Source organism: Hemicordylus capensis, chromosome 4 (genome assembly GCF_027244095.1).
Source record: "Hemicordylus capensis ecotype Gifberg chromosome 4, rHemCap1.1.pri, whole genome shotgun sequence".
NCBI classification, from domain to species: domain Eukaryota; kingdom Metazoa; phylum Chordata; class Lepidosauria; order Squamata; family Cordylidae; genus Hemicordylus; species Hemicordylus capensis.
This window is the reverse complement of record NC_069660.1, coordinates 281,051,478-281,063,862: the sequence shown is the minus strand read 5'-3', so window position 1 is coordinate 281,063,862 and position 12,385 is coordinate 281,051,478. Positions and strand designations below refer to the sequence as shown.

Here is a 12,385-nt window from a genome sequence, read left to right as displayed (position 1 = left end):
GGACACCATGATTCAGTTAATGCAGCTTAAGATTGCATTCACATTTTTAAAAGTTACATCACACACCTGGCTTGTGTTAGGCTTTTGGGCCATGAAAACACCTATATCCATTTCTCACGTACTGCTGCCAAGCCAGGTCTCCCCCATCCTAAAACTGTCATGTAATAAGAACAACCCTGCTGGATGAGGCCCAAGGCCTATCTAGTCCAGCATCCTTTTCACACAATGGCCCACCAGATGCCTCTGAGAAGCCCACAGGCAAGAGGTGAACACATGCCCTATCTCTCCTGCTGTTGTTCCCTTGCAACTGGTATTTAGAGGCATCTTGCTTCTGAGACTGGAGGTGGTCTATAGCCACCAGATTAGTAGTCATTGACAGACCTGTCCTCCATGAGTTTGTTTAACCCCCTTTTCTAGCCATCCAAGCTTGTGGCCATCACCACATCCCATAGCAGAGAATTCCATAGATTAATTATATGCTGTGTGAAAAAGTACTTCTTTTTGTTGATCCTAAATTTCCTTACCTTCAGTTTCATGGGCTTCAGTTTTACTGCCTTGAGAAGCATTATGAAAGGCGGTATAAAAACTGAACAATAAAAATAAAATGGGATGACTCCTGGTTCTAGTGTTATGCGAAAGGGAGAAAAAAATCTGTTTGTCCACCCTCTCTACTCCATGCATAATTTTATACACCTCTGTCATGTCTCCCTGGTCCCGTAGTCACCTCTTTTCTAAACTAAAAAGCCCCTGATGCTGGCCTCATAAGGAAGGTGCTCCAGGCTCCTGATCATCTTGGTTGCCCTCTTCTGCACCTTTTCCAGTTCTACAATGTCCTCCTTAAGATATGGTGACCAGAACTGTATGCAGTACTCCAAATGTGTATATGATTTATGTAAGGGCATTATAGTATCTGCATTTTTATTTTCAGTCCCCTTCTTAATGATCCCTAGCATGGAAGTTGCCTTTTTTACAGCTGCCATATACTGAGTTGACACTTTCAACGAGTCATAATGCCTCAGAATTTTGCAGATTCAAGGACTGAAACTGGCGCTTGTATTGCCAAGACTATATTTTACCATTAGCCTGTGACTTCTTCCCACTCTAATTGCAACACCTTAAAATTTGACTCTGGGGTAGCAATGGGCAGTTATGGCCCAGAGGCTAAACTAAGCTAGGGCACTTTGAACAAGCAAGATTCCCCAAAATTGTATTACATGTTTTATTTAACTTCTCACATCTTTGATATAGCTCCACCTGCTTTTCTGTATTTAGACCTTAGTACAAATGTAGATTCCATTATATAGAGCTGGCAGGCTTAGTTGCAAACAGCAAAGATTTACCAGAGTAGAGTTGATATTCTCAAGGATCACTTGGACATGGGACGGGGAAGTGGGTTTTTTTTAATTTTGTTGGAATTTATGCTGAATTTTTAAGCTATATTTTTAGTGATTATTTTGGAAGAGGACAAGATAGAAATCCAATTAAAATAAATAAGTTATGCTTGAATGCAACAGAATGTTCTGTTAACAATAAGCAGCAGAGACCACTGCTTTTGCATAATAAGCCCGAGGGCATGATTTGGCCCAAAATAATTAGGAATATAATACAGAGCTGCTCATGATGCTGATACTAGCCAACAAACTGGTTTGTTGCATGCAGATTAAAGTGAGTGGCAGACCATTTTCATTCCAAATATTACTCCCCCCTCCCTTCTGCCCCCCTTCATGTTTTGTCTAAGAAAGTGTTCAGTATGGCATTGGGAGATGTGGCCTATATTATGATTTAGCTATCAGTAAATCTGATGTCTATTTTTTTTAATTCATGTTCAGTGATTGTGAATGTTACATATAGCTCCCATTGAAAATCCTGTTGATAGTGGATGTTTTTGCCATTAACTCTGCAGTACCATTATTTGTGTTAAAGTGATACAGGTGGCCCTCATTATCTGCGGTCCCAGCACCCATGGTTTTGCATATCCACGATCAGGCAATGGAGACCCAACCACATTATTTGTGGATACAAAAAGTGGAAATTTGCCTATCCATGGTTTCTGGGTGGTCAGAACTGTCCTCTGAGGTCATTTCCAGCCATCATTTTGCTAATGGAGCCATTTTGTGACTCTTTCATTAAAAAAATAATAATAATAATTTCCCTGCAATTTTAAATATTAATGAAACACCATAAAATATACATTAAAATATTATATGTTACAGACAAAAATCCATTAGATATGTGGGAGGATATGGAATTGTGCATAAATTTTCCTTTCCACCCTCCATTCCTCTAGCACTGTCTACACATGATGCACCCATGCATGTTGATGTGAGGACATGAAATCAGGGGTCTAGTGAGCATATGTGCAAGCACTGCACCTGTAATTGACTGTATAAAAAATTCCCAGGGATTTTTTTTTTTAAGTACAGAAGGATTCCATTTTGACTGCTTGCCTCAATATAACTGTTAAAGCTAGGCCACATTGCTTTGTCTTATGCTTCTAATTTTCCTTGTTCTCACGACTACTAGTTTGTTACCGATTTCCTGCTTATTCTTGGTGACCACAGCTTACTCTTTTTACTATTTTTCAAGTACTGTCCCAGGATGGTGTTTCTGATTCTGAGTTTGCCTCTCTTTCTTTTTCGAACAAGCATAAATCAGAAGAGAAGGAAATGAAGTCCAGATATCTGAGAGATGCTCATGCAGATGCATGGAAGCGCTGGAAGGAAGACTGGTTTTATTTAATCAATAAAGCAATTACAGATCATTTAACTGCCGATGCTCACTTTTTAAGCATCATTCAAAATAGGTGGTCCAATTAAATGTTAGGCATGCCACAGTCACTCTCTTATAGTTGGCAGAAAGCGTTAACAAGATATCACTTCACACTGAGACTGAAGGTACTTAAAAAAAGAAGCAGGCAACATTTTCACTTGGCTGGATCCAGAGTCAATTAAGTGATGTCATGGCCCAAAGAGCAACAGCGTTTATATCATAGGCTTACTGACGGACATTATAATCCTGTTGAGAAGTCCATACATTTAAGAACTATGTTGAGATTTGAGAATCCAAGTCAACCAACCAGATCACACTATCTTCAAAGGGCAGATGATATTAGACAAAAACAAGAAACATTTTTAAAATGTAATTTTAAGTAATTGTATACTAAAATTGCTCACCTGCTTTTCTATGACCACCTCAACCTCACCTTACAATCTGCACTTTCTTTTTTGAATAGATTGAATAATTTTATTTGTTAGGCAGAAAACCCAGTTTTCACTTTAATTTTTTACTCTGTGCTTGTTCATAAGAACAGCCCTGCTGGATCAGGCCCAAGGCCTATCTAGTCCGACAGCCTGTTTCCCACAGTAACCCACCAGCTTCCCCTGAGAAGGCAAGAGGCAAAGGTATGCCCCCTCTCTTGCTGTTGCTCCCCTGCAACTGTTACTTAAAGGCATCTTGCCTCTGCAGCTTGACATAGCCAACAGCCATTAGACTAGTATCACCATCCTTCAGCATCTTGCAAGTGAAGAAATCTTGTTTGAGTCTGTCACAAACTGATTTAACTCCCAAGAAGTCACCTAGGCTCTGCTAATAGAGCCTAGGTTTCTTATAGCCTCATACAAAGTTTGGGATGAATGGCACAGATAGGATTGAGTCTTCCTGGGCACACATTGCATGCAGACTTTGGTACCTTGCCAATTTCCTTGGTGTAAACATAAACAAACCTGTTATCTGGTGACATAAATGGCCTAGTCTTATGAGAAGTTGGGTTGAAAAATAAGTCTTAGCTTCAAGTATACGTTGATGGGATCTCAGCTGTTGGTGACTGACCAGGAGAGGGATCTTGGGGTCGTGGTGGACAGCTCGTTGAAAGTGTCAACTGAATGTGCGACAGCTGTGAAAAAGGCCAACTCCTGCTCGGGATCATTAGGAAGGGGACTGAAAATAAAACTGCTAATATTATAATGCCCTTATACAAAACTATGGTGCGGCCAAACCTGGAGTACTGTGTACAGTTCTGATCACCATATATAAAAAAGGGAAATTGTAAAACTGGAATAGGTGCAGACGAGGGCAACCAAGATGATCAGGGGCCTAGAGCTCCTTTCTTATGAGGCAAGGCTATAACACCTGGGGCTATTTAGTTTAGAAAAAAAGACAACTGCGGGGAGACATGATAGAGGTCTATAAAATCATGCATGGAGTGGAGAAAGTGGATAGAGAGAAATTCTTTTCCCTCTCACATAACTCTAGAACCAGGGGTCATCCCATGAAATTGATTGCTGGAAAATTTAGGACCATCAAACAGAAGTACTTTCTCACACAACACATAATCAACCTATGGAATTCTCTGTCACAAGATGTGACATCCAACAACCTGGAAGGCTTTAAGAGGGGTTTGGATAACTTCATCAATGGCTACTAGTTCGGGCTATAGGCCACCTCCATCCTCAAAGGCAGGATGCCTCTGAGTACCAATTGCAGAGGAGTAACAGCAGGAGAGAGGGCATGCCCTCAACTCCTGCCTGTGGGTTTCCCAGGGGCATCTGGTGGGCCACTGTGTGAAACAGGATGCTGGACTGGACTAGATGGGCCTTGGGCCTGATCCAGCAGGACTGTTCTTATGTTCTTATGTAAGCCTATGATGAAATATCAGATGCTGAACCATTTTTATGTCTAGCTCTGGAGCCAGCACTGGAACAGTTCTGCACTTCATTTCACTGAGGAGATAGTGTAAGCACTGTATACAGATGATACTTATATTTATGAAGCTGCCTTCATATGGTAGTAACTGCCAGCAGTACAAAGACTATTTTTTTCTGTCCCCATATCATATCTTGTCAGACAGGTTTTGTGGTCACCAGGAGTCGACACCGACTCGATGGCACAACTTTACCTTTTTCCTTTAAATTGCCTTGTGGACTCATTCTTGAGTAGAAAAGCAAGATAGAAATTATTAAAATAAAAAAGCCACATTGCTCCATACTTCAAACTGCCTTGACATTTGTCATATTCAGTGCAATCTCTTCAGTGGAGGTTGAGAACAGATTCGATTCCTGCTTGCTCCCTGTACACCCACTTGAGTCTTAGAAGATTCAAGTACAGCCTGAAGAATACACCCTGTCATAGTAATTTTTCCCCCTGAATACAGTTTCAGCACCTTGTTTGCACATTCTCTTTCTACCCCTTGCCATGTGTCTATATGCCCAGTTCTGCGTGATGCGAGGTTTTATGGAGCAGCTTGACAGCAGAGCTCTGTGTTTTACTGAATGTTTTCTTGGTGCATATGGTCTGACACGGATGAGCAGCCACGGTGAGATTTTGGAGTCTATTAAACTAGCTCATTAAAAAGATCAATCTGTTTCTGTAATAACACTGGGAGCCATCAGTCACTGCAAGAGAGAAGAGAGTGACACCTGAGGAGACAACACATTTTTGGTAATTTTAGCATGGTGTGTTAGGGACAAACTCACTCACTCTATATTTTTTCTTCTTAAAAAATTAGACTTTTACTTGATTACAGGCAGAGGTAGATAAAAATGCATTTGAGCCTAAGAGCTGTAGACATGTGGGCATTTCCTTATTCGCATTTGGTTATAAACCTTTTAATAAAATTAAATTTGTGGATGGTCAAGGGGCTGTAGCTCCGTGATGGAGCACCTGCTTTGCATGCAAAAGGCCCTAGCTTTAAGCCCTGGCATCCTCAGGTAGGGCTGGGAAAGGCTCCTGTCTGAAACTCTGGAAAGCCTCTGCTACTTAGTGCAGACAATAATGAACCATATAGAGACTAATTGTCTGACTCAGTAGAAGGCGCCTTGATAAGTGTTCATATAATAGTATAACTTCTGTTTAGGGAAAACATGATCCCTCTTCCTTTGATGCCAACTAGGTCGTTGTATGGAGTGGTATGCATTTGTTTGGAGGCATAGGGTATTATAAAGCAGATATCAGTAACCTCAGGTGTGTTCTAGTTTTTAACCGAACTGGAATGGTGATGTTTACAATAAAGAGCAATTGTTGGGTGATGCATGTGCATTGTACAGCTCTGCAACAGATCATAGGATCTTCCCAGATAGTGTCCTGGATATTTCTGCCTTACTAAACAAAAGCATTGTGTGCTCAGAACACTGATCTGCAAAAGTGAAGATGGAATTTTCTCGGTTGTTAATTACCTATGTAGGAGAGCACAGACAGTCACTATGTCATTACCTTTTAAAAGGCGGCTATTGTTGGACTTGACATTTTGCTAGCAGGGATAAGGTGGTCTTCCTCTGGCTTATTTTCTTATTGAGAAAATCCAGAGGTGCTCCTTTCCTGAATACTGAGGTACAACACAGCAGTCATGTTGGCATTTGTGGACAATAGCATAAACTTGCCTCTAGTCACCCTTCAGTTCTACTAAGCAGCAGCATCATAGGAATATAGGAAGCTGCCAGAGTTAGACCATTGATCTATCTAGCTCAGTATTGTCTTCACAGACTGGCAGTGGCTTCTCCAAGGTTGCAGGCAGGAATCTCTCTCAGCCCTATCTTGGAGAAGCCAGAGAGGGAACTTGAAACCTTCTGCTCTTCCCAGAGTGGCTCCATCCCCTGAGGGGAATATCTTACAGTGCTCACACTTCTAGTCTCCCTTTCATATGCAGCCAGGGTGGACACTGCTTAGCTAAGGGGACAAGAACTTAGAACCTTCTACTCTTTCCAGAGCAGCTCCATCCCCTAAAGGGAATATCTTACAGTGTTCACACTTCTAGTATCCCTTTCATATGCAACCAGGGCATACCCTGCTTAGCTAAGGGGACAAATCATGCTTACTACCACAAGTAACTCTCCATCACCTCCATCACTAACTCTCCATCACCAGAGCTGGGAAAGTGAGAGCTTGTGAGAGACATTTCACCCATTTCCTCCTCCCTTAATTCAGATGCTGGCTAGTAGCTACTGTCCTTTATCCCTCTTTCAGTAATCTTCCTTCTATTCCTATGCTGGAGGGTTGTTCCAGTCTTAATGTTTGCTACATTTAGTCAGGGGTGTGCCCAAACGTGTTTTCAATAGTACTGATGAGCACGAGTAGTCAGTTTCATTAGGTAATGGAGCCTGGTGATAAAACTCTTAGAGTAGTCCTTATCATTGGTGACAAAATTCAAATAAAACAATAGTAACTTTTTCAGGGTGAAGAAAATTGAAGAACAACAAGCTACTTGGAGAGATGTGGCAGGCTGTATCACAGCAACTTTAAAGACCCCCATTTAACTGCTGCATTGTATCCCATAAAAAAAAGTGCAGATCCAAGGCTGATTCCATTTGGTTTAATTGCAGAACATCTTGTACTCCAACTTGCTTTTTTTCACATACCCTCCAGTATTTTGGGGGCCCTTATCCAAACATGAATGTGCAATTTTTGCTTCAGGCATGAAAAATTATAGCTATCCACAACATCCCTATTAATTATAGAAACCTTTTCAAGAAAGGCCCGTGTGTGATGAGAACAGTGTGGTTCTTTCTCAGAAGTGTTCACATATGAATGCTTTCCACATTTCTTTCTCTTTTTTTAAACACAGCACTTGTGGTTTCTGAGTTTCTCCCAGAGTAGGGGTGTGCACGGAACTGGTTTTGACGTATTGGTTTGAATCCAGACCGCATTTGAACTGGTCTGGTTCTGGATTTGGCCAAAATGGGTATGGTCCAGTTTGCCCATAGAACTGAGCCGAACCAGTTCGGTGATTCTTGAGGATTCCCCTTTACAAGTAAAGGGGCATCCCCAAATCCCTATCCAAGGCTGGTTGGGGGGGGGGGCGAGAGAAAGGGGCATCTACTTTTAGCAGAGGCAGCAGAGACATACGAGGTGGCAGGGCTCCTTCATGTCCACCACTGGCCTTCTGAATGACCCTATGGACTGGCTGTGGCCCTATTTGGGCCTCTGTGTGTGTGTGGAGTCCCAAACCAGGTCGCATCTGGTCCGGGCTGTCATACAGGAGGTCTATGGGGTGCTTGAAGGAGCCCCATCTCCACCTCCTATGTCTCTGCCACCGCCTCACTGTGGTCACAGAGGTGAGGAGGCCCTTTTCTCTCAGCCGCCCTCCCAACCGATCTCAGGATAGGGAATGTCCCCTTTACTTGTAAAGAAGAATCCTCAAGGATTCCCCTTTACAAGTATCCCCAAACCTGTTCTTCAAACCGGGGCTGGTGCAATTCGAACTCAGATCGCCCAAACCAGGCTGGTATGAATTGAACTGTGGTTCAAATCGAGCCAGCTTGCACACCCCATTCCAAAGGATAGAAGGTAAAAATGAAGTGGTCCATTTCATTGGACCAACTGAAAGTTGGCGTGGGAGCGTACAAGCTTCCATGTTTTATCCAAGTCTGCATAGAGTATACAAGCTAGGACAAAAGTTGGGATGGAGATATATTCAGTCATTTGTAGTCTAAAGCTACATGTAAAACACAGTCAAAATGTTAAAAAATTATTTCCTTTTCAGCTTTGTAAATAGCTTATCAGCAATGCAGATTTTTCAGTCAGTTACCTTGTTCCACCAATCCATGTTGGTTCAATAAAAGATACAATTTTAGCTGCTTTGTATCTTCAATCACAAAAGAGGGAAGGGTATCTTTTCTTTCCAAGGGACACCTTTTGTCATTCCTGTAAGTGTTGACAGGAATATCTAAAGAAGAATTGTCTACCACTCCTTGGGTAAGAGCAAGTTAATACAATAAGATGGGGAAAAGAAAGTTCCCAAAGTAGCATCACCATGTGTCTGTGATGTAGGATAGCAGCAATCATTTTGTTTGAAAGGATCCAATTTCAAGAAGCAGCATGACCATCTTAAATTTACAGTTGTATAAACATTTTATGGCTCAGTTTTCTTTCCACCCTGATTTTGCCTTTTCTGTTTGTAAGCACATTGCATAAGAGAAGTTGTAGTTATTTTCAACAGCACTGATATTTTTTTCACCTTTGCTATAGTTGCTACTATACAAACACTGATATTTAAGAACAGCCTTTGCTTGTGGGCTTCCAAAATATATCCATATATTCTTTGAAATGTAGGCAAAGTTGTGTATGAGTCTGGAGGTGTATCAGAATCTTTTCATCAGAATTTGGCAAGATATCTCATTACAAATAATTACATAAATTGTGATTTATGATTTCAGTAATATCTTTCATTGCAGATCTATCATTTACTAAAGAACATAAATCACTCAAATTCATTTAATACTGTGACTGAAGTAAATTACCACCATATCTCTTCTATCCCTACAGTTATATGGGTGTAAATCAAAGGACCAAATTTATTTTCTGCTTGAATATTGTTGGTGTTGTATAATTTGTGGCTTTATCATCTGAGAACTATTACCATTCTTAGGCAGGAAGTGTAATGTTACACATGTGTTCAATATAACATATACATAACCTGTGCACACACGTACCATGTGTTGAACATAACATCCAAATATCATTGAATCATTGCCAATATGGTCATTTTAGCCCCATGGCCAGAAATATACAGTCAAGTACACAGCACACCTAATTCTTTTTTGTCCTAATCTTCTGGAATGTTTTCTGGAGTAAAATACAAAAATTCATATGAACGTTGTTATGAAGCAACTCCAGTGATATAGGAGTTTTCATAAATCCTAACTTCTTTCTAAGCTTCATTTGCTCCCAGAACATTCCCCTTGTTGGCCTGAGAGTATAGAAGCAACTCCTTGGCATCATGAACTCTTGGTGGTTCTGTACATCATACATGTAGTTAGTAAAGGTAAAGTGTGCCATCGAGTTGGTTTCGGCTCCTGGTGACCGCAGAGCCCTGTGGTTGTCTTTGGTAGAATACAGGAGGGGTTTACCATTGCCTCCTCCTGTGCAGTATGAGATGATGCCTTTCAGCATCTTTCTGTATCACTGCTGCCAATGTAGTTAGTATTTCGAGGCAAAACACCAAAGTCAGTAACTCTCTGAGACTACCTTTCCTCATCTGACTTTTATACTTATCAACTGCTCCAAGAAAGATTGGTATAACAAATATTATTGTTTTATTCTGTAGTGGGGTTTCATTATCAAGATTGAATTGAGTCACAAACCTATCAGATATTAGTACTAAAGGACCATACATTTGTCAATAGAAGAGAAAAAAATATTTTGCTAACTTTATAGTCAGATCCTGACATGAAGAAGGGACTCCTGTCCAATGTAAGGATATGGCTTTTGCTCATGTCTAAGACAAAGCAAGGAATAAGCTGGAATAAATATGTTAGTGTCTCCTTTTTAGCTGAGCCAGAACTACATGCAGTGAATATATCAGTTAGTTTATTTTATTGATTTATTGAGGCTGTTCTCACACACAGGCAAAACCGGGCTAATGAAGCCAAGCCCGGTCTTGCCCACGCACGAGAACTGCTGGGATTGCGCCCAATCCTGGCAGCGCCTTGGCAGCAAACCCACCAAGCCAGCCACCCTCGTAAATGGGGTTAAGTGAGCAAGCACTCCCTTAACCCCGTTTTGCTGATCGTCTGGGCTGGGAGAACTGCAGGGCTCCTGGTTGGCATTGGGCGGCTCCCCATAATGCAATGCGCATTTGCATGGAGTTCTGGGGGCCTCCTTGCTTCCAGTCGCAGCTGATGAACATCTGGGCAAGCGATCCGCTCACCCAGCAAGAAGATCAGGAACATCTGTGGGAGAGGAAAGCGTTTTTTAAGGCTTCCTCCCTTGCAGCGTGGAGCCTTTCTCTGTGATTGTGAGAAAGGGCTTATTATTTCATTATATACAGCCATACAAAAATACCTCAGGGCAATTTACAATAAAATTTAAAACAATGTAAAATTTTTGACATGAAACTCATTAGAATTACTTAAATGTTACTAAAAGCCAAGCTTGAAAAAGTGGGTCTTTACAGCTCTCTTGAAAACCTCCAAGGATGATAAACCTCTTAATCCCACGGGGAGCATGTTCCACAACCTAGGAATATACACGTTGGTGTTACAGTATGTGCTATAAAAGTTATTCCCCATTCCCTTCTTAAAGATTCCTTACATAATGTGTTGCATTCTTTCTTTTTTAGAACCAAAGAAAATGGCTTTGACAGAGAGCCTTTGCACTCAGAGCATCCAAGCAAGCGGCCCTGCACTATTAGCCCAGGCCAGCGGTACAGTCCAAATAATGGCTTGTCTTACCAGCCCAATGGTCTGCCTCACCCCACCCCGCCACCACCTCAGCATTACCGTTTGGATGATATGGCCATTGCCCACCACTACAGGGACTCATACAGACACCCCAACCACAGGGACCTCAGGGACAGAAACAGACCTATGGGTAAGCAAAACTCTTAATCTTGCTGCTCCTCTACATAAGTTTCATACTTCAGTTTCTCTTTTTTTTAGTAGAGAACTGTATTAGACCTAATACAATCCTTCTATTGGCTCCAGTGCATATCTGTAGCTTAGCAAGGTGGAGTATGGAATATATGTGCTCACATGGAGACCAATGTTGTGCTTGCAGAAGTATGTTCTGCTTGCACAAGGGGAGAGGAGAAATTTCCCCTCTGATGTCCCCTGAAAATGTGTCCTTGAGATCTGAAGGGCCTTCACGGATAATTTTTTGAGCCTATACTGCTATACAGAAGTGGGGATGAAAAACTAGAAATTTAGTTCCTGATGTACGGTGCTTCATAGGACTCATTTCAGTGCAACATTAGTGGTACCTCTGCCATTTAAAAACCACAGTCCTCTGGTGTGTGGTATGTGAGTCATGGCGTGGAATCCACATAGCTTTGGAAGCCCACACACCAATTGTGGTTGGGAAATCAGGCCCTGCTCTCTGTACCCTCACTACACCAGATTAGAACAGTGGTGACTAGGAGGAAGGTCTTCACTGCTATAATCCTTAGGCTTGGGAGTGCCTTGCCTACTGAGACAAGACATTTCTCCTCTTTATTTTTTATTTTTTAATTCAACTTTCTTTGGTTGATTCTGTGGCTGGCTGAGTTTTTGTGTGTTTCCACATGTTTTATTTATGGTAGTTTGTCAGATGTATTTAATTTTGTGATGCGAGCTGCTTTGAGCAATAGAGAAAAGTGGCCTAAATTAAATAAATACATCTTCCTATATGTGGGTTGGGCCAGGAAGCAACTTGCCAGCTTGCCCTCTACTTTTCAGTGCCTACTTTCTTCTCACCTGCTTGTCGAATTGACAGTGCTGAGGACCAATCAGGCAACGCTGTATTTTATCATGTACGCCCTACATCTCTGGGCAATCATTAGAGACTCCATGGGTCCTTTTCCCTTCCTTTTCTTTTGTGTATCTCTGGTGCTTCTCAGTGCATTCCAAAACAGCTGTATTGTATAACCAGGCAACACTGTGGATGCCTGGAGTTGATGGACATATGTTGATGCTTAAAC

At 41.6% G+C, this 12,385-nt stretch overlaps 1 protein-coding gene across 12 annotated transcripts in view; it reads left to right on the top strand.

The window, feature by feature from the left end:
* RUNX1T1 (RUNX1 partner transcriptional co-repressor 1) overlaps window positions 1–12,385 on the top strand; it is a 207,671-nt gene that overhangs the window by 147,766 nt on the left and 47,520 nt on the right. For all 12 annotated transcript variants that reach the window (XM_053250985.1, XM_053250986.1, XM_053250980.1 and 9 more), the window contains one exon: window positions 11,051–11,301. In XM_053250985.1, coding sequence (XP_053106960.1) covers window positions 11,051–11,301 — 251 coding nt within the window. The remainder of the gene's footprint in view (window positions 1–11,050; window positions 11,302–12,385) is intronic.